The sequence below is a fragment of the Hyaena hyaena genome, unplaced genomic scaffold (genome assembly GCF_003009895.1).
Source record: "Hyaena hyaena isolate Hyena2069 unplaced genomic scaffold, ASM300989v1 scaffold_71, whole genome shotgun sequence".
NCBI lineage: Eukaryota > Metazoa > Chordata > Mammalia > Carnivora > Hyaenidae > Hyaena > Hyaena hyaena.
The window spans coordinates 625975-649372 of NW_024080704.1; the positions used below are offsets into that span (position 1 = coordinate 625975).

General features: G+C 37.7%; 1 protein-coding gene across 5 annotated transcripts in view; it reads left to right on the plus strand.

Moving 5' to 3' along the window:
• The window catches only part of USP37 (ubiquitin specific peptidase 37), a 92504-nt gene that overhangs the window by 14933 nt on the left and 54173 nt on the right, over positions 1-23398 (plus strand). For all 5 annotated transcript variants that reach the window (XM_039233136.1, XM_039233139.1, XM_039233140.1 and 2 more), the window contains 6 exons: positions 3204-3301; positions 6303-6481; positions 6831-6908; positions 13964-14061; positions 15401-15485; positions 22988-23149. In XM_039233136.1, coding sequence (XP_039089067.1) covers positions 3204-3301; positions 6303-6481; positions 6831-6908; positions 13964-14061; positions 15401-15485; positions 22988-23149 — 700 coding nt within the window. The remainder of the gene's footprint in view (positions 1-3203; positions 3302-6302; positions 6482-6830; positions 6909-13963; positions 14062-15400; positions 15486-22987; positions 23150-23398) is intronic.

Genomic DNA, 23398 nt, shown 5'->3' on the forward strand with positions numbered 1-23398 from the left:
TTTCAGTCTGTGACTCCCTCTCTCTCTGACCCTCCCCTGCTCACGCTGTCTCTCTCTCTCTCTCTCCTAGAAATAAATAAAACATTAAAAAAAAAAATTTTTTTTAAATGTTTTGATTAAAAAAATGTATGGACATTTTTAAAAGAAGAATCTAGTGCTTAAAATGAGTTTTCCACTATTACTATTAGTGTTTAGCTGTATTATGAAAACTTTGTTATGAATATTTTATAGTTTACAAATTTTTGGGCTTTTTAACTTAAATATAACACATAAAATGTTAGAAGGTGAAGATGTAGCAGTGCTACTTTGCTTGTGTTTAACTAATATCTATTTGATATACTATATTCCTTGTAAAAATATTTTTTAGATCGTTCATTATTTAGTACCTACTTGTATGTTCATGTTACCAAATCTGAGCTATGTCAGTTTACTAATAACTATTGAATTTTAGAATAAAGGAATTGAATACTGTTTAAAATTTTTAGAATATGTCAGGGACTATGTATTTCTGTTTTTGTTTTATTTCACTGTACCTGTCATGTTAATTGACCCACTGTTTTAAGAATTGACATGTGTAAGAAAACCTCATCTCTAAATAAATTGCAATGGAAAGCACAATAGAGTCTCTGGAAACCCATGTTTAAATCTGAACATGATACAATGGAGAAATGTGAACTTTGGACCTAAACAGATTTGGGTTTGAATCCTACCTCTATTTTTTTCCTGTGTGGTTTTCAATATGTCACTTAATGACTGAGTTTCAGTTTCCTCATCTCTAAAATGAGGGCTATATCACCTTAAGTTTGGGCCTTATTAAAGAATAAAAGCTCTTAAATAAAAAGCATGACTGTTACATGATAGATACCTAGAAATTAAGTCAAGAGGAGCAGGCTGTGGAGTTGAATTGTTTTGTGCTCCTGGACAAGTTATTTTCATCATTTGAGTTTAGCTGCCTTAGCTGCCCAAAAGTGGTAATACGTACTTTACAGAGACTAGGTAGGATAATGAATGTAAAGATACTTTGAAAAGTGTAGCACATTTAATATATAATATGTGGCAATTCAGATCAGTGGAGAAAAGACTAAATTTGAAGTGTTATCTATAAATGAGATAACTAACCATTTAAGAAGAATAGAGCTGGCTCCCTATTTCACTCCATTCATCTCAATAGATTTTACATTGATCAAGGATTCGAATGTAAAAAAGTAAAATGATAAAAGTATTATTAAAAGGGGACAGTGGATTTTAATATAATAACTAGATGTAAAAGACCTTTCTGAGTATGATAAAAGAAAATCTCAGAATCAGTAAAGGAAAAATTTAATAATGGACAATAAAAATTTAAATGATCTCTGTGGCAAAAGTAAAAAAAAAAGAAAACAAAGAAAGAAAATATTAGCTACGGTAACAGAGTTAATGTTGCTAATAAAGACTTATTTTCCAAATCCGTATGAAAAGGACAATCCAGTAGAGTAGTAGGAACTGCATATAGGAAATTCAGGAAGATAAACAGATGGCTTTTACACATGAAAAAAATCTCAGCTTCACCAATAATTAAATTCAGGTTCTTAGTATCACATTAGCAATAGTATGAGGGGAACAAGATAGTCTCGTATATTTGGTAGGAACTTAGAAATATTTTTTGGAGGAATAACTGGTAATATCAGTTTAGTTTAAAACTTCTTCCTTGGGGTCCCTGGGTAGCTCAGTCAGTTAAGTGTCTGACTCTTTTTTTTGTTTGTTTTTTAGGTTTTTTTTTTAACATTTATTTATTTTTAAGAGCGAGAGCGCATGCACATGAGCAGGGGAGGGGCAGAGAGAGACACAGAATCTGAAACAGGCTCCAGACTGAGCTGTCATCACTGAGTCCTATGCGGGGCTTAAACCCATGAGCCATGACATCATGACCTGAGCCAAAGCTTGGTATTTAACTGACTGAGCCACCCAAGTGCCTCATTAAGTGTCCAATCTTGATTTCAGCTCAGGTCTTGATACCATGGTTCTCAGATCAAGCCCCACATTGGGCTGTGCTGAGCAAAAGAGCCTGTTTGGGATTCTGTCTGTCTCTGTCTCTCACAAAAAAAACAACAAAAACAAAAACTGTACATCCTCTACTCCAGCAATTCTTATTCTAACAAGTTCTTACAAAAACAATTTTATTCATGCAAGAAGATATGTGAAAGGATGTTCAGTATTTGCATTTTTAAAAAATTAAAATATTTCTAAGGATTGTCTGGGAAATTGAAGTATAAAATACTTCCTAAAGTATAAACAAATTCATACTTCTACACTACTTTACATGTTTTTTTTTTTTTAAGTTTATTTATTTTGAGAGAGATTAAGCACAAATGGGAGAGGGAGAGAGAGAATGAATTCCAAGCAGGCTCCGCACCACCAGTGCAGAGCCCAGCACAGGGCTCGAACTCACAAACTGTGAGATCGTGACCTGAACCAAAGTCAGATGCTTAACCAGCTGAGCCACCCAGGTGCCCTAGTACCTTACATATTTTAAGCTAGCATTGATTTCTTTGGAATGGAAGCCATTTATGCTGCTTGCTGAACTTTATAATATAGAGTATAGATTATTGGAAGTATACATGTCACTGGTTCTGACATGTTTCCTTGGCATCCAGTGTCAGTGCTCATGCCACTGACATGCCACTGTTCATGCAAGCACTGGAGCCTGCTTCGGATTCTGTGTCTCCCTCTCTCTCTGCCCTACTCTCACCCTCAAAAATAAACATTAAAAAATTTTTTAAAAAATTAGTTTTCTATTACATTCTCCCAGATTTTTGCATGTTATTTCATTTTTTGTTTGAGACTCTAGTTTAGAATTTTAATTACTTTTTATATCAGATATATTTTTAGAAAGAATTGGTTGATAAGGACTTTGATTTTTTTTCTTTTAAGTTTATTTGGGAGAGAGAGAGAGTATTCTGGATGGGCAGAGAGGGAAAGAGAGAGAATCCCAAATAGGCCCCACACTGTCAGTGGAACTTGAACCCACACACTTGTGAGATCATGACCTGAGCTAAAATCGAGAGTCAGAGGCTCAACTGACTGAGCCACCCAGGCATCCCGGCACTTTGATTTTTTTTATGCTTTCTTCTGTTTTTTTCAGTATTCTGTAATAATGGTAACTTTATTTAAGTAAATGACTTGGAATTTGTTTGTTTGTTTGTTTGTTTTTCCCCTCCCAGCAGCCATGAAACCTCAGGGGTCTGGTAGTTTTGGAGCTATTCTGGGCAGTAGGACCTCACAGAAGGAAACCAACAGGCAGCTTTCTTATTCAGACAATCAGGTATGTTCACTTGATCTTTCTAGCTTTTAAAAAAAAGTCAACTATTTTATGAAACTTTTTCCAAAATTTATCACATATTACACTTCTTAGCATGTAGTTTTACTGAACCCAGTATGACCTGTGCTCTATGTCACATGGTTATCATTATGAACCATAGTAAAGTGTCTTTTTTTTTTTAATGTGTATGTATTTTTTTTTTTTAAGTAGGCTCCATGGCCAGCATGGAGCCCAGTGTGGGACTCAAACTCACGATCTCGAGACCAAGACCTGAGCCGAGATCAAGAATCGGATGCTCAACCAACTGAGCCACCCAAGGTGTCCCAAAGCGTAGCTTCGGTGTTAGATGTAGGTTTGAGATTTGATGCTGCTGCTTACTAGTTGTGGGCCATTGGAGAAGTTCCTTAAGTATCCTGAGCCTTACTCTCCATTTGTAAAATTGAGACAGAAATAATGTTTTAAGGGTTGATATGAGATAATACTTATAAACAGTGCTTAGCTCATGATACCATATACTAACAATCCTGTAAATATGTGCTGCTATTACTTTTGTGATGTCCTTTGAGTCTGTTCTGCATTATGAACTTTTCCCCTACACTGTATGATACCAACCTATTTTGTTGAGGTTCTCTGTTTACTTTTTAAATAGTTTTTCTTTCATAAACATTCAGATAGCCATGAGACTTGCTGTGTACTATTGTAATTTAGGAGTCCTATGTCTTTTAAAATTTATCTTATAAAGGGAAACTAGGCATAAAGTAAGAAAAACTTTGAACTATTCGGTAAGTAAACTGATGAGATCTGTTTGGCTGTGCAGAGAGGTGATTATTTAGTCCATTTGCTGGACTAAGCAGTGAGTAAGATTTTATTTTTGTTAGTTTTTTTAATAGGTTGTGGGTTTTTTGGGGTTTTTTTTACATTTTAATTGAAAAATAATTGACATGCTGTAAATTGCACATATTTGAGGTGTACAATTTGAGACGTTTTGACTTCTGTATATACCTATGAAATCATCCCTATAATCAACCAAGTGAACATAGCCATAACCCTTAAAAGTTTCTTCATCCCTCTTGGTAATCCTTCTTGCTTTCTCTCTAGCACCTATCCCCTAAACCACAACTGGTTTGCTTTTTGTCACTGTAGATTAGTTTGCATTTTCTAGAGTTTTATATAAATGGAATCAATGTATATATATTTTTTGTCTTTTTCATTCAGCGTAATTACTTTGAGATTCATAGGTAGATAGAAATTTTAAACTGTTAGAATATTTAAATGTGTAAATGTTAACGTATATAGCAGAAGCAAATATTTATACTCACAAGTAATGATTCCTGTTAGTGGGATTATAAAATCAATTTTATGGGTCATAACTAGCATTAAATACAAAAGGAACAAAATAGAAAATAATAGAGGAAGTATTATACATAGTAAGGATAAGTATTGGTTTCTGAAACTTCTATTTTGGTATGTATAATAGTTTATGATGAAAAATATTTCTAAGTAGAGATTATGGTCAAAAAGTTTAAAAAATGCAAAAACAGTATACATACGTATACTGTATAGTATGCTACCATTTTAATAACAAAAAGAATAAAATTGACTTGCATTTACGTAAAGAAGAATACTTACAAAGGATAAGAGAATGGCAAGTGGAAAAACTGGGTGGATGGCAGGGGATGATAATGAGACTTCTTACTGTATGGCTTTTATATTAGTGTTTTGATTTTTGAGTCTTGAGAATGTATCACCCATTTGAAAATAAATTCTAACTTTTTTACAATTGTTCATTCAGATGACCTTAGAGATTTTTTTCTTCCCTAAGATTGTATGTAATTCTGTAGAAAGAAAGAAATTGGAAATTTCTTCCATAGAGAAATTACATTGCTTTATAGCTAGTTATAAAACTTACCTGGCAGAATGCTGGCCAACAGCACTACTTCCCAACTAAGATGTTTAAATTGTTGTATTCTCTTTGGATGTTCTTGCTGTGTTTTTAAGGTAGACTCTTCGAGTGATCTTCTGCCAGTGGACTCTGTCTCACTCTCATTCTCCCCATCATTGCATGTATTTGTTTCATTCTTCCAGACTAGAACCCCCTCAAAAGTCATATGAGGTATATGTGACTTGGCCTTTAAGTTGTGGCAACCAAATCTCATCATTGCACCTTTTTCTCACATTATGTCACATTATCATAATCATTGAATTTTTTTCTCTTTAAAGTCAGCTATTCAAAGCAAATTCTTTTCTACCTACAATTATGTTGTGGAAATTTTAGGTTTATGGGAGTGCTAGAAGAAAATAAGTGTCAAGTTCAGTTTCTGATGCAGACTGTACATTAGAATCAGCTGGAGTGCTTTTAAAAAGCCTACTGGTGAATGGACCTCACCCCATACCAATTAGGCTAGACTATCTGGAGATGGGTTTCTAGTTGTGAGTTACTTTAATCATAAAAATGTTCCATGTGAGGGGAGCCTGGGTGGCTTGTTGCCAGTAAGCGTTTGACTTCCACTCAGGTCATGATCTCACACTTTGTGAGTTCAAGCCCCGCATCGGGCTCTGTGCTGACTGCTCAGAGCCTGGAGCCTGCTTCAGATTCTGTCTCCCTCTCTTTTTCTGCTCCTCCCCTACTTGTGCAACACCCCTCCCCCCAAATAAATAAACTTTAAAAAAATTTAAAAATTTTTTCCATGTGAGAATCAATGATCTAAAAGCATGCCAATTGGGACACCTGGGTGGCTTAGTCAGTTAAGCATCTGACTTCAGCTCAGGTCATGATCTCACGGTTTGTGGGTTTGAGCCCCACGTCAGGCTCTGTGCTGGCAGCTAGCTCAGAGCCTGGAGCCTGTTTCAGATTCTGTATTTCCCTCTCTCTCTGACCCTCCCCTGCTCACGCTGTCTCTCTCTCTCTCTCAGAAATAAATAAAACATTAAAAAATGTTATTAAAAAAATAAAATCATGCCAATTAATTTGAATATTTAGCTGTGTTAAACTTTATTCTTACAGACGCCTTCAAAAAGAGGAAGTTTGGAAACTAAAGATGATATTCCATTTCGAAAAGTTCTTGGTAATCCAGGTAGAGGATCAATTAAGACTGCAGCAGGAAGTGGAATAACTGTCACCCGAACAATTCCTTCCTTGACATCTACATCAACGCCTCTTAGATCAGGGTTATTAGAAAATCGGTATGAAAGACATTTTTTCTTAGTCATTAGCTGTGCCTGTTTGTAAATGTCTTTTAGGCCTTTTAGAAAGACAGGTACTTTGAGAAGAAAGATTGTCCAGTGAGTAAAATGTGTTAGAAAAAGAGAGTATAGAGTATACATTTCAGTAGGTAGTTAGTATTGGCTTTTTATGATTTGTGGCAGTGACGCATATTTAGCATGCAGATGTATGGTATATTAATTAAAATGTGGTTTAGAGAATGAAGCAGTAGTAGTCACAGTTCCTGTCCTTGAGTGTGTTGGCTTATACTTCTTAATGGTATGAATTATGACTTTTTAAAATAACTTTTTTTTCCTTTGTCTTCTACAGGACTGAAAAGAGGAAAAGAATGCTATCATCTGGCTCAGAGTTGAATGAAGATTACCCTAAGGAAAATGATTCATCATCGTAAGTTGCTTTAAGAACACTTAAGGCTCTAGATCAGTATTTGTTATATATTCATAATGACAATCACTAAGGAAGATCTGGGGAGAGGTGTTCAGTTTATGAGAATTCTAAATATAGAACAGAATGTAAAGCATTTGGTGACAGTAGATTATAGACTCCATAGAGAGAGTATTTGGCCATTGCTGTTGCTTTGATCATTGCCATTCTCCCAGCCTAGCTTTTTTATTATGGTGATACTTAGAGGAAGCTCAGAGTTCGATGCGGGGCTCAAACCCACGAACCACGAGATCATGAACTGAAGTCGTACGCTTAACTGACTGAGCCACCCAGGCGCCCCAGCCTCCACTTTCATGTCTGCATGCCTGTTGATGGGAATGGGGAAAGAAACAAAGGGAGAGCATATTGCTTTCCTTTAGGCTGGAAATCATATACATCACTTCTGTGCACATTGGCCAGAATTTGCTCATATGGTTTTACCAAATTAGAAATTCTGGGAAATATGCCTAGCCTAGTCCAGATTATACGATTATGGCAGAAGGGTACAGTGGTTATTTGGGGACAACTAATAGTCTGCTCTGCTTCCTCTTTAGCCATAGAAATATATCTGTTTATCATTCTTCCCATACATTTAGTCATTGTATCCAGTTCAGAGCTCAGGATCTCTGGGTGATGTGCAGTTCTCTCCATAAGGTCTAAGTGTGCCTTGGACCATATGTGCTTCATGGTCTGATACCTAATAAGTAAAAGGCAAGTTAATGTGTATTCCCCACTCCCAACTCCATATGTGTATCATTATATATTGCTAGCATAGGCATAAGATAACCACAACAAAAGTTTCTATTTAGAAAAGACAAGAATAGGAAACTGAAGGAGTCACTGCTCTACAGCAGCAATAAAATCTTGGTAGGCTGAAGTTGTGAAGACAGTGAAGAAAGTGGAGTAAGTTCTTGTAGCAAGCAGTCTGTTCTATCTTCTGGGAGAAACTCCCTCATTGTACTTCATTTCATTTGACTCTTGGTTTTTCCCTCTAATAGATTTCGTTTGTCTTCTATCTTTCAAGGCCATAGCTAAAGTGGGTTTTGAAGACTATTCTTTCTTGGAGCTGTGCAGCTTTTGTAGCCTGCTTCCTGCTGATAAAGTTCTGGGAGTTTAGAAGCGTCCAGAAATTATTGCTTCTCAGCCTTTTGGCTAAAATCAAGTGTAGAAGTGTCCAGAGATCTAGGAGTTTTAGAAGTCCAAGAGTTTATTTAAAGATAGAACAAACAGGATTTTATAGGCTTCAGAAAGAATTAGGGCCAATATTTTTGTTGTTTGTTTTTTTTTGTTTTTTTTTTTTTTTACTGTTATTTAGAGAGAGAGAGAGCACCCGCCAGTGGAGGAGGGACAGAGAGAGAATCCCACACAGGCTCTGCACTGGCAGCACAGAGCCTGACATGGGACTGGAACCCACGAACCATGAGATCATGACCTGAGCAGAAATCTAGAGTTGGGGGGTGCTTGGGTGGCTCAGTCAGTTAAGCACCTGACTTTGGCTCAGGTCATGGTCTCGTGGTTCATGGATTGAAGCCCCACGTCAGGCTTTGTGCTGACAGCTCAGAGGCTGGAGCCTGCTTCAAATTCTGTGTCTCCTTTTCTCTCTCTGCCCCTACCCCGCTCATTCTCTCTCTCTCTTCCTCTCTTAAAAATAAATAAAACACTAAAAAAGATTTTTTTTTAGTGGCTTAAAAAAAAAAAAGAGTTGGTCACCCAACCAACTGAGCCACCTGGTGTCTTGGGGTTTTTTTGTTTTAATAAACATTTAAGTTTTGAAATAATTTTAGATTTACAGAAAAGTTGCAAAAACAATATAGAATGATCCTGTGTACCCTTCACCCAGTTTCCCCAATATTAACATCAAGTTGTTTTTTTCATAAACTACTTCTTCAGTTACCTTCTATCATTGCCTCAGTTCGACAGTCCAAAGCAATTGGATTTTTTTTGTTCCATATGGTCTCAAATTACCAGACAATTTCAATTCTAGGCCCTTGACACAGAGGGCTATATTCCTTTTCATCTCTGATTGTAAGCTGGGTAGCCCTTACCCAAATTTATCTGTCTTGAATAGGACCATGCTGAAGCACAGACCAGTATTCCTATTGTCTCAGTCTTTTCCTTTAGAGCTATAGGTCCGATATGCAAGACATTACAGATAACAGGTTTATAAACATTTTGCTGAGATGTAGGAGTAGTCACTAGCTTTCCAGTCTGTAATACCTGTGTTTTGACCCTCTACCTTCCAACTGTAGCTAGTGCTATATATTTTAGGTTTGTTAGGATAGTACCACACTTCTCGTAACAAAATTTGTGTCTAGTTGTAGGGAACAAAATTCATTTTAGCTAGTTTACATACACAAAGGGATTTGCCTTCAGAGAGTATTAAGACTTACGGAATCGTGGGGCGCCCGGGTGGCTTAGTCGGTTAAGCGTCCGACTTTCGCTCAGGTCATGATCTCGCGGTTCGTGGGTTCGAGCCCCGCGTCGGGCTCTGTGCTGACTGCCAGCTCAGAGCCTGGAGCCTGTTTCAGAGTCTGTCACTCCCTCTCTCTCTGACCCTCCCCTGCTCATGCTGTCTCTCTCTCTCTCTCCTCGAAATAAATAAATAAAACATTAAAAAAAAAAAAAAAAAGACTTACGGAATCGTTAGGAAAGCTGAAAAGATAGGCTATAGGTTAAGCTTTCAGAATGATTTTAAGAGCTGTGCCCCAGATCAGGTCACCAAAGATGCCCCTGGCTATATCTGCAGCTGGTAGCTGCATTGGAAGTTGTCATCTCTGGAACCATGCTGCCATTGCCAAGATTAGAAATCTCTACAGAAAAACTGCACACCTCTGAAATGATGTTTGCCATCACAAGGAGCAGGACACATTACCTCTGCCTTACTTCTGCATAGCAGATCTTATTCAGTCACATGTAATTACCTTAATTCATACCCTGAACACTAGGAAATGTCGTTTTTTCGCTTTTTGGCTTTTATAGGACAGATACACTAAAAGGTGGTTGTAATGGACTGTTGCATGGCAGTTCACATATGCATCGTACTTCATGGACATCTCCCTTTTTCTGCTTAGAATTCTGTGTAGTGAGCCCTAAATTTCTGATCTTTGTTCTGGGCTAATAACACTTTTTACATCATCACAGTCAGATTTTATGAAGTTTGGGTTTTCTAGAAAACTCTAGATTAATACACTTGTACAAGTGACTTGGTAAGAAGGTGTTCAAAGTAGAGACCAGAGTGAGGAAAGTAGGACAGGGAAGAAGAGTAAGCCAACCAAGAGTGAGATTGTAGCTAAAAGTCCCACAGAAAGTAGGCTTTATCTTGATACAGCAGGGGACTCTGGACTTCTTTGAAGTGAGGAAGATGGGCTTTTATGTTCCCATACTGCACAGTCTTTGGTTCTGTGACTCTACCCAGATGGGCAAAATACTTTAAGCAGACCAAAGGCAGTTCTCTGAAGAACTGCAGTGCTGGCCGTTGAAAACACACAGTCTGGTGTCAAAGTATAAAAAGGGATCTGAGGGGCCTTGATGGAGCATAACTGTTAAGTTCATTCCATGGTATTACAGATTCTTCACATTGATGCTGCCCACTTTCTGAGTGAAAATCTTATAAAAGGAGGGTTAGAGGGATGAGCTACAGTGTCATTTGTCCTTACTGCTATAAATAGCCTTGAGGGACTGGTATTATCATCTTTACTTCTATCATCCATTCTAGATTTGCTGCATTCTCCACTAATACTTCTGCTGGTCTTGGTGACTTACCCAGTGGTATGACTAAGGTCTTCATTCCTGTGGGGGTGAGCTCCTGATCACTGTGTACTTGTGCAGGCCAAAGTTGTTAAAATTGCCCATTCGTAGTTAAAACTGAACATGACAGTGCTAAGAAACTCCCTAGTAAATCCCCTTTATTCCAAAGATATTTTTCATGCCCTCATTATATAGCATCAACCCTACCTCCTTAAAGTAATCAAAGTCAGGGGTGCCTGGGTGGTTCACTCAGTTAAGCATCCAACTCTTAATTTCAGCTCAGGTCATGATCTCACTGTTCATAAGTTTGAGCCCCACATTGGGCTCTGCATTGACACTGTGGAGCTTGCTTGGGATTCTCTCTCTGTCCCTTCCTCTCTTTGCCCCTCCCCTGCTCATTCACGTGTGCACCCGTGCTCTGTTTCTCCCCCTCTCAAAAAACAGTCAGTTACCCCTGCTAGTATCGCAGTTCTTTTCTTTGCCTGATCTCCTACCAACATGAGGAGCCCAAAATGAGTAGCAGCCATAGCTTTAGATTAAACGGGTCTCTTACTGTTCCCAACGGGTGAAAAAGTTCCCTTTCTGGGACAGGAGTTAATTGTTTAATGTCTCTTTAGTGGAGCTCTCTGGTGTGCATTACTATGTGAAACAGATCCCCACCCTTTGTCCACACTTCTATATGGCAATTCATATACGTCTTCCATAAGTCATTTCTCCTCAGTCTTCAGGCTTGCTACTTGTCGGCCCCTTACTATCCATCCAAACCATTTGCCATTGCCGTAGAATCCGTAGCCCACTTTTTTCTCCAAACAAGGTGAATAAAGAGGTGTACCTCTCAGACTGCACCATGGAGGATTTCCTCTCACCAACTGTCTTTTTGGGCAGTACCCTAATGAGTCTATAGTGCAGCAACAGTTCATTTTCATCCTGTACCAAGATACCAAGATGATCTACCCATGAATCAGGACAGGTTGGTTATAGAGAGTACCCATAGGCCTGTTCTTGTTATCTATTCCTGCTTACTTAGAACTCATCCTAGGTATACCACTTCCATTTTATGATGGATTGCTACTGTAACTTCCTGGTCTGATAACTTCAGGGGTATGATAGCACCCAGCTCATGATGGCTAGCTCTTGTTACATAATCCCGTGATGACCCGTAGTCAGATATTCTGTCTCTTCCAGGCCTTAGTAACATGCCAGGAGTAGTGTGCAATACTTCATAAGTAATATATACTTTTTTTTGCTGCAGACAGCATGGTCTTGCTCTCAAATCCCAAAGATTTGGGCTGCAATTCTCTTTGGGTGAGCAATTCTACCTGATGTCTTGTCTTTGTCCTTAAGTTGGTAATTGGCTCAACTGAATCTATCATTTTTTTCTCTTGGGTGGATCAGTACTCATAGCAACAACCAACCAATTCCATAGTCTTTATGATTATTATTATTCCATATCACTTTTATCAGTTATCTGTTGCTGAATAGCAAACCACTCCAAAACTTAGTGACTTTTTTAAAAAAAATTTTTGTAATGTTTTATTTATTTCTGAGAGAGACAGAGACATTGTGAGCACGGGAGGGCCAGAGAGAGAGGGAGACACAGAATCCGAAACAGGCTCCAGGCTCAGAGCTGGCTGTCAGCACAGAGCCTAACGCAGGGCTCGAACCCACGAACCGTGAGATTGTGACCTGAGCTGAAGTTGGACGCTTAACCGACTAAGCCACCCAAGCGCCCCCAAAACTTAGTGACTTAAAATAGTAACTATTATTGCCTATGAGTTGATGGTGACTTAAGTGATTCTACTTTATCTGGGCCAGAATTGGCTGATTGTGGCTGGGTACTCTCATTTTCCAGTTGTTGAGTTGGCTAGTGGTTTGTTGGCCCAGAATGGCCTCACTTGTGATTGGCCACTGGGTGCCTACTGGTTGGGTGAAGATGGTGATTGGGCCCTGTGTCTTTTGTCATTTCATCATCTAGCAAGTTAGGCTGGAGTTATTCACATAGCAGTGTCAGAATTCCAAGAGAGTGAGCGTAAATTTGCAAGGCACATTTAGCCTTAGGATCAGGACTTACACACTGTTATGTCTGTTGCATTCTTTTGGGAAAAGGAAATCACAAAGCCAGCCCCATTAAGGCATGGGAAAACAGACTGCATTTCTTGATGGATGATTTGGGTACAAGAAAAGGAATAATTTGGGACATATTTTTAAAAACTGTATTAAGATAAAATTTACATTGGATCTTAAAATTCACTTATTTTAAATGTGCAATTCAGTAATTTTGGGTAAATGTATTGAGTTGTGCAACTGTCACCATGATCTAGTTTTAGAATGTTTCGGTAACTCCAGTAAGATCCACTGTGTAATCTACCACATTTCTCAAGTGCTAGAGATATTGCATGAGCCATATTCTCTTCTAGTTTATCCCATCCCGTTAACTACAGGTGAAAATCCTAATAATTATAATCATTAGGGCCCCAGAGGTGTTATCACCAGCAGTGGGATATCTATTGCCATTGCCACACAAGTGGTCCATTTCCAGAATCTTGTCCTTAGAGGTGTGCTTCCTAGGCCCATTTCCAGAACCAGCTGTTGTAGATCAAGTTCTCCAGAAGCAGACCTGAAATGGAGATTTGTGTGCAAGTTATTTATTAAGAAAGTACTCCCAGGAGATAGCAGGAGGGGAGTAGGGAAAGCAAGTCTGTGAGTGCAGGAAATGAAGCTTGAGTGTGATCTCATACAAAAATCAAGCAGAGGTTAGGGTTTATCCTAATTCCAGAGGGAAAATCTGTTATACAAAATTCACCTTAAAGTTGTTCTCTCTTACAAGGCAAGGGAACTTGGCTTCTTGACCTTACTTGTGACTCTCTCAAAGTGCAAGCAAAGTATCTCTAGTAGCTTGAGGCTAATCTGTGCAAAAGAACCCTAGGTACTGGCTGTCAAAAACATACCTAAATTGGTGTGGAAGAGAAGACACAAAAACAAGGTCAGAGAGAATCTGGGTAGAGCATCTACGTTATGTGCTACAGGCTTTATGCATGATGGATCTCCTAAAATTAGCACTTTTAATCAAAGCATGAGCATATCTCCAACTGAACCCACTCCACTGGGAAGGTTTAGGTATTTGGGAATAATAGATGGGGGAAATGCCACTTAAGAAATTTTGACCTGTGTGTGAAATGTAAATTTTCTGAAGTGATAAGCATTTAAAATTAAGAACTGTGTCTTTATATACCTATATGTATATATATATTGAATTAAATTATTAACTGTAGGAACAACAAGGCTATGACAGATCCCTCCAGAAAGTATTTAACCAGCAGTAGAGAGAAGCAGCTGAGTTTGAAACAGTCGGAGGAGAATAGAACATCAGGTAAGTATTTTGTTTTCATATAAAATACTCAATTATTATTTGATGTACTGTATTATACTAGAAATAAAAAGCTAAACTGGGACATATCTGTACATTATTTAGGAATAGTACATGTTTCAGTACTAGTTATCGGGTGCCAGTTTGTATCCGGTACTTGGCTAAAGTATTAGAAATAAGGAAATTTTTATTCTTTTGAGAAAGAATCTAACTTTTACCTTGTTCCCTATTTAACTGGCTATAGTTCAAGCTTTTTTGTTGTTAAAGTATCTGAACCATAAAATGAATTCAAGGAATTACAGTGGTTGAAACTGAATTTTATCAGTGTTGCTACTAGTTAGAAGTTTTAGAAGGTCTTGGAACTTGTTCCAACAAATTGCTACTTAGAAGTTCCAGAAGGTCTAAGGTACAAGCTGGACCCTATTTTATAAAAACTGAAAGTTACACTGTCCACGAATTGTTGTCAGTGTTTTCCCACATTTAACATCTCTTCTCTGATCCTCTCAACTCCTTAGATACTCAGCTATGTGTAATTGATTTGAATATTATGTCAGCTGGAAGTTAAATGGAAGTAAATGGCAGGATTTTGATTTTAAGATAATTCATTTGATTAGGACTCCAGGAACATTCTTTTTTAGCGGTTCAGGGTTGTGACATTGGACTCCTACAGAGAGAAATATCTCCAATGTAATTCTTACCTCTGAAATAATAATACATTTTGTAACACCCGCTTAACTGGTTTATAGCTTTTATAAACAACCTATAGTTAGAAAACAATGCTTAAGATATAATAAGCCTTGACAAAGTTGAAGTTAAGGTGTGTCTTAGAAAAGTTGATGGGGAAGAAGAAGAGAGAAAGAATGAAGTGGTCAAGTGACAACATTCATGGAACAAAATGTGGAAGTTTTAAGTTTGTTAAAGTTACAGAATTAATGAGTAAAAGTAAAGTTAACACAACTAACACTTGGAGAGAAGAGAAAAAGAATGGGTGCTGTAAATGAGAAGTTGCTAATTTTTCACAACAGAGATAACTGATATTGTTTACAAGGAGTAAATGAAGAAATAGAAACATTATCTAGCATTCTGAAGGAAATGAGAAATTTAGGTTCGAAATTAAAAGCAAAATTTGTGGAGCGTTAGGGCAGGAGAGAATTCTTTATTAGAACCTTCCCACAGTGTTTGATATTTTAACACACACATATATCACTTTGATGCAAAGAAGGGGGGAGAAACAGTTAGCTATAAACAGGCTTAATGCATAATTTTATTATTAAATGAATTTGAATGGTTGATTTAGGAATTAAAATTTTCCTGTGGGTTTTTTTTTCTTCCGTTTTTTTAGGGCTTTTACCTTTACAGTCCTCCTCCTTTTATGGCAGCAGAGCTGGATCCAAGGACTACTCTTCTGGCAGTGCTAACCTAGACAGGTACGCGTCGGTTATATGCCTGGTGAAGAACTTGAAGAGCTCTCTTTTTCTACTGAATGATGGTGTAGGCTGTGCATTATTGGGCTGAGTGAATATTCTAATTTAAAATAACAAAATTGATGAGAATCATGACTCATGACATTTTAGAAATTAAAAAGTATTCTGGAGGCATGTCTGTGTGACTCGGTTGCTTGAGCATCTGACTCTTGATTTCGGCTTGGGTCATGATCTCATGGTTCGTGAGCGATGTCATCATGCGATGACAGCATGGAGCCTGCTTGGGATTCTCTCTCCCACTCATGTATGTGTGTGCTCACGTGCTCTCTCTCAAAATAAATAACTTTTTTTTTTTAATGTTTCTTTTTTTTTTTTTTTAACATTTTATTTATTTCTGAGAGAGAGAGAGAGAGAGTGAGCATGAGCAGGGGAGGGTCAGAGAGAGAGGGAGACACAGAATCTGAAACAGGCTCCAGGCTGTGAGCTAGCTGTCAGCACAGAGCCCAGCATGGGACTCGAACCCACAAACTGTGAGATCGTGATCTGAGCCGAAGTTGGCTGCCCAACTGACTGAGCCACCCAGGCGCCCCAATAAATAGCTTTTTAAAGAATTACTTTAAAAAACTACTCTGGAAATGTTTTAGTTTTTAGATGCTTTTTTTTTTTTTAATGTTTTCAGCAAATGAATAAACGTACTGAGGCCACAGGTAGTGACTGACAATGTGATCAGATTCTAGAGCAGTGTACTTTCCATCTCTAAGTGATGAACATATTAAGATATCTCCTGAGGCATTTATTTTACTTATTTATTTATTTACTTATTTATGAAAGAGAGCATGTGCACACACAGGCAGGGGAGGGGCAGGGAGCAGGAGAGAGAGAATCCTAAGCAGACTGCACTGTCAGCACAGAGGCAGAGCCTGACAGAGGACTCAAACTCACTAGCAAGCAGTGAGATCATGACCTCAGGCGAAATCAAGAGTCAGACACTAAACCGACTGAATCACCCACGTTCCTCCTCAGACATTTTTAAATTGCCTTTGTTACCTGTGTATTAAGCTACTACCAAAAGTTAGGACATTTTCTTTAAAAAGCAAGTTGCGTGTTAGTATCTTTTACTGGAAAAGGCTAGTCAGAAACTTAATTGCGGATTCTATACAGGTTGAATTTTTTTTTTTTTGAGATTTACTGAACATAAATATATTAGACAACTGCTAAGTACGTGTCAAGAAGGCACTATCTTGGAGCCTGGAGGGGCAGTGGTAAATGTAAAAGGTAAGGATATTGAGTAATTGTGGTATATAACAGATATGCTGTGTAATGACCTATTAAGTGATACTTTGTTTTTTAGTAGGATTTAATTCAAAGTGGTAAAAAAAAAAATTATTTATTTTTAACCTTCACTCATTTTTGAGAGACAGAGACAGAGCCCAAGTGGGGGAGGAGCAGAGAGAAAGGGAGACACAGAATCTGAAGCAGGCCCCAGGTTCTGAGCTGTCAGCACAGAGCCCGATGTGGAGCTTGAACCCAAGAACTGCAAGATCATGACTAGAGCTGAGTTGGACACTTAACCTACTGAGCTACCCAGGCACCCCAGAAAGTTTTTGATTATTTGATAAAATGAGGTGAAGTAAAGAATTTGATCCTGTATTTTTAGGTATATTCAGCCTTGGGTGGTGTTTCAGACACTTTATAACTACAGTGATAACCAAGTTATTTGAGTTTAAAAGAGAGACATATTTCTGCTTATTAGAAAAATTTTAAAAGAATCCAAGTTTTTAAAAAACCTAAATTAAATTAAATATAGTACAAATTTCTTCTCAAGATAATAGAATATATATGTTTACTTCACAAGAGTGACTGAAGAAAAAACTATTTTTAATGCAAAACTGCATTCAAAAATGAGGTGAAAATTTCCAAATCAGTGAGAAAAAAATTAATACTGAGTAAAGGCTGAAGCCATAAGGAACATGGAAAACACAGATTAGAGTCAAGTATTTAGGTGTGGGTCTTCAAAACCAGCATGAGATTGGGAACTGAACAAGACTCCAGGCCAGAACTTGGTTTGTTATATGAAGCTACATATCTAGAACTGCTTTCTGTGCTAATAAACCAAGGCCTAACACTTTTGTAGAACTACCTGGGTTTGGAACCATAAATGTGCTGTTTGTCTGATGCTCCCTGAACAGAGATCAAATACAAAGAAATAGGAATTTTAGTGATTGGCATCTGTTTTAGTGTTGCCTGCCGTGGGGCAAGAATTCTGAATCTCTAACATAAAGTCCCATGCAGATTACGGGTCCACACTGAGGCAGCTACCAAGCATGTCAAGAATGTGGGATAGTGGAATGCAGCACAGAAAGAAGGTGGTAAATGTAAATGAAATGAAGAGACTTATATTGGGCTCCATTGGTCTATTCTCTATGTCTTAATAGCATTTTGGAGGAAAAAAGACCAGGGAAAATAAAGACAAGGAATTTGTCAAAAGAAGTATGGATGAAAATGATGAAAGTCCATACATTGAAAAGCTTCAACAAATGCCAAACAGCAGGCAGGCAGGCCGGCAGGCAGGCAGACAGACAGACAGACACACACACACACACCACATTGCAGATGAAATTTTAAAAGCTACTTGAAGGAAATATTTATAAAAGGAATGGAGATGTACATTAGCAACAATAGAAACAGAAGACACTGGAGTAATAGCATCAAAGAATTCTCTACCCAGCTAATTTAAATTTAAGAATGCAGATGGGGCTCCTGGGTGGCTTGATTGGTTTAGAGCCCAACTCTTGATTTTGCCTCAGGTCATGATCTCACAGTTTGTGAAATCCAGCCCCGCTTCAGACTTCACACTGTTAGTGCAGATTCTCTTTCCCCCTCTCTCTGCCCCTCCCCAGTTGTGCACACTCGTGCTCTGTCTCAAAATAAATACAATTTAAAAACATTTTGAAGAGTGCAGACAAATAATGCTGTTTTTAGATATACAGACACAGTTTGTCAAGTAGCGAATTGAAGGAGTGAAAATAAATATCTAAGCAAAAAAAATTATAAAACCATATTTAAAATCCAAATACTTTTGAAACTTACTCTTGTATAGTGCATATGATAGAAACTTCAGAAGTTATAGGGTGCATACAGTGAAAAGTAAATCTCCTTTCTTTTCTAATTTCTAGTTGTTTATTTTATCTTTCTAGAGGCAACTACTATTGCTAATATCCTTTCAGGGTTATTCTGTACATCTAAATACAGTTTGATAGTTTTTATAAAATGAGGCTATGGTAAGATTGAAAGCAAAAAGTTAATAAAATTTTAGACACTAAGGAGAAATATAGGAGTGAGAAAGAGTATAGGGAAATTAAAACATTTAAGTTCCTTCTGAGAACTTAAGTTATACATATTAAAAAGTTAAAGATGACTTCCACTTCTGGCCAAGATGGAGTCACAGGGACCAGATTTACCTTCCTTCATGAAACAACTGAGAACCTGGGCAAAATATATGAAACATCATTGGTCTCATGACATTGGACATGAGGCAGTGAAGGACAATGATCTATGAGGGTTGGGAAACAAATGAAATTAGCCTTATGACTCCCCCACCTTGCTTCGTGGAGAAAGCTCTCAGGATTCCACACAAGGAGAGGGAAACAATCAGAACCCTCTGCTTTTCCGGAGTTGAGGAAATGAAGCTAGGAATCCTGAGAGGTCAAGGAATACAGAACAGAGGACCAGAGGGGATAGCTACACAGAGAAAGAATTGCAGAGATCTGCAGAGGGTTCCCCTTGAGTGTTCATATCCATATACTATAACTTCTGATCAACTTATGCAGGTGAAGAAACTAGCCATGACCTGGAAAAGAATCACCCAAAGCATCTAAGGGAATAATACTTGAAGTTCACATAAAGTTAAAGATAGTTCCTGTTCCTGATAGCAGGTGTGTGTGTGCTAAGAAAGGCCTTGCCTCATTAATGAGGAAAAACCATCCCTGAGCTAATTGCTACTCTGTTCCGACATAGCAAACCTTAAAAACAAGATCCAAAAAGATCTTACTGTTTACAGGTAACCTAATCAAATCTCAGCTCAAAATTCAAAAATGTTTATAGAAATAAAAAATATCCAGGAGCGCCTGGGTAGCATCTTAACTCTTGGTTTCGGCTCAGGTCATGATCTCAGGGTCATGAAATTGAGCTCCACAATGGGCTCTGTCTGGGCACAGAGCCTCCTTACGAGTCTCTCCCTCTTTCTCTACTGAGCCCCCTTACCCCCCACACAAAGAGCGTGTGTGAGTGGGGTAAGGGGGCTCAGTAGAGAAAGAGATTAAAAAATTCTCAGTGTCTGACATTGAAGAAAACTTACTAGGCAAAAAAAAAAAAAAAAAAAAAGCAGGAAAATACAACTCTTATAGAGGAGAAAAACTGATAAATACTGAGTTAGAACTGACAAAGGTGATAGAATAGTATATGGATATTAAGTTATTAGTCCAAATCAGTCATGACATTAAATATAATACAAAATGTTCTAGTTAAAGAGAAAGACTGGATGTTAAAGGAAGAAAAATAATCTATTTGCTATTTATTTTATTTCTTTATTTAATGTTTTATTTATTTCTGAGAGAGAGAGAGAGAAGACAGTGTGAGCAGGGGAGGGTCAGAGAGAGAGGGAGACACAGAATCCAAAGCAGGCTCCAGGCTCTGAGCTAGCTGCCAGCATAGAGCCCGATGCGGGGCTCAAACCCACGAATTGTGAGATCATGACCTGAGCCGAACTCGGACGCCTAACCGACTGAGCCACCCAGGCGCCCTGATCTATATGCTATTTAAAAGAAACAACTGCAGCATAAAGATGAATAAAGGTTGAGAGTAAAAGGTTGGAAACAAATACACCTTGCGTTATTCAGACTACAGTGTTTAAGAGTGCACAGTAAGAGATAGAACTAATGGAAAGCTAATGATAAATTTTAGGATAGAGGCACCTTGCTGGCTCAGTCAGTAGAACATGTGACCTTTGTTCTTGGAGTTGGTGAGTTAAAGCCCCATGTTGGGTGTAGAGATTACTTAAAATCTTTAAAAAAAAAAAAAGAAGAAGAAATGTCTCAGCAGGTTAAAAACCTAAATAGGAAGAAAATAAGAGTTAAAACTTTTAGGAAAAAATAATAGGAAAAAATTTCTGTGGCCTTAAATTGTAGACTTATAAAATCAGTAGGGCAGTGGCCAGGCAGCCCAGCTTCACAAAGACTTCCGGCACGCCATGGCCCACCGCCACGATGCCCAGAGCTGGCCAGCTCCGCACTGGGGGCTGCAAAGGAGGAGAAACCTGGTTCTGCAAAAGTGGAAATGAAGCCAGAAATGGAGGAAAGGATATATCTTCAGCCAGAAAAGTGCAGTAAAGGGAAAACGGGCTGAAGTGGCTAACCAAGACACAAGAGACTTACCTGCAGAAAATGGAGAAACTAAAAATGTGGAGAGTCCAGCCTCTGATGAAGCAGGAGAGAAAGAAGCTAAGTCTGAATTAATGTCCCTACCAGGTCTTATCAATGGTCCCTGTGTCCCTTCGTGTATAATCCAGAGGAATATTTTTATCAAATCTTTTGCAAATGTAAGTTTTTTAGTAGCTCTAGAAACATTTTTAAGAAGGAAGGAATCCCATCTCATCCCATTTTTAAAGTGTAAATGCTTTTTTTAATAGGTAAAATCATTTGCTGGTTGTTTATTTTTTGGTACAACCAGAAAATAATAGAATATTAAATTAGAGAGGCTTTGATTGTCTCAGGTGTCAGTTTAACATTACATAGATGGGGTAGTTTTTATATACTATAGTACTAAGCATATGAAATAGCAGTAGGAATCAGATGTCCCTTTAATAGGTCTTAAACGTTTTTTAAATGTTTATTTTGAGAGACAGAGCAAGAATGTGTGAATAGGGAAGGGGCTGAGAGAGAATCCCAAGCAGGCTTCATGCTGTCAGTGCAGACCCTGACGTGGGGCTCAGTTCCACAGACCCTGAGATCATGACCTGAGCCAAAATCAAGAGTCGGTGCCTTAACCAACTGAGCCACGCAGGTGCCCCTGTCTTGGCCATTTTATTTATATATTTATTTTAATTTTTTTAATGTTTATTATTTTTGAGAGGGAGGGAGCATGAATGGGGGAGGGGCAGAGAGACGGGGGGAGAGAGAGAGAGAGAGAGAGAGACAGAATCTGAAGCAGGCTCTAGGCTCTGAGCTGTTAGCACAGAGCCCAGCATGGGGCTCAACTCACCAACTGCAAGATCATAACCTGAAGTTAGATGCTTAACCGACTGAGCCATCCAGGCACTCCTTGAACATTTTAGATTATTTTTATTCCCATGTTGGTTTTGATAGAATTATTTCCTAAAGAAAACCTTTGATCTTGGCTCTCCCTGTCAGAGTTGTGTACTCCGTAACTTCTTGGTCATGTTAGTCTGGTTTTCCTAGTAACTCTGTTAACGAGCTTTATAAGATTGAAAATTTAAGTATGTAGTGTATGTGATATTGTGAATTAATAGGACTTAATGTAACAGCGTATCAACATTTGAAGATGTTGGTACTTGATAATACTGTTGGTACTTTTTAGAAAAGAATCACAACTACATGATTTTTTTTAGCTCTTTGGCACATACATTAAGAATTGTGTATAAACTGAAATGTCTGTACTGATCCTCAGAACAACCAATAAAAACTAAAATTTGAAGGAAAAAAATTTGAAACTATAAAAGATTGATAAATTTGACTGTGTCAAAGGTTAAAACTTAGAATATATAATAAAGATTTAGAATGTGGAATATTTAAAAAACTACAGATCATTAAGAACCCAGTATAAAACTAAGTATGCAAAAGCAGTTCAGAGAAGAACAACTATAAAAATATGTTCAACTTCAATAGTAATTAAGGAGATACGCAAAATAAAATAATGAGATCATGTTTCACTCGTTAATGTGATGAAGACCATGTGAAGAAATGGAAATTCATCATTAGTGAAAATAGAAATTGGTACAGCCTTTTGTGAAAACAATGACAAGATTTCAAAAAACTAAAAATTAAAATTGAAAATACTTATTCCTGACATTTTCACTTCTAAGCATATAAACTAAAGGAAGTTCTCCAGGAGACTGGGTAAGAATATTTGTTGTGTCATTATTTGTAATACTGGAAAAAGTTAACCGCATAAGTGTTTTCATTCATTCATCCATTAAGTGAATAAAAGTAAATAGTAAAGTGAAACTATATTATAGTTTTTCTCAAGCCATTAACTTGGATTATTTTGATTATTGGTTAAGTAGGGACAGTATTATGTGCTTCTTCAGCTGTTGACAGACTTGCTAATTTACATTTGTGGAATTTTTCCCAAGTGATCATCATTACTGATATTCCCCCCAAATTTAGGATTTTTTATTTTTCGGATACTGACTGCTCTGAATCTACTGGTGGGGGGGGGATAATATTCAAAATTGTTTTACTCTCTGCATTGTCTGTTCTTTTTCATAGGACTAACGTTTCAAGCCAGACTCCCTCTGCCAAAAGAAGTTTGGGGTTTCTTCCACAGCCAGCTCCTCTTTCTGTCAAAAAGCTGAGGTGTAATCAGGATTACGCTGGCTGGAACAAACCAAGAGTGCCCCTTTCCTCGCACCCACAGCAGCAGCTGCAGGGGTAGGTAAATCCCTTGTATTTTGCTTTCTTTTTGTAAAGTTATTAACTGAAGTATATTTTGCTTCGTGTAAAAAAAAAAAGAAAGGAGTCATATCAATTTTAGTTTTAAAATATATACTCACTTATTAAAGATTAGTAATGATAAGGGCATTATCTGGCCTCCTGTTTTTGAACTTAAAAAAAATACATATGTATAACATACTAATCGTAATGCAGAAAAAGTGTATTTTCCAGTTGCATACACTTCAT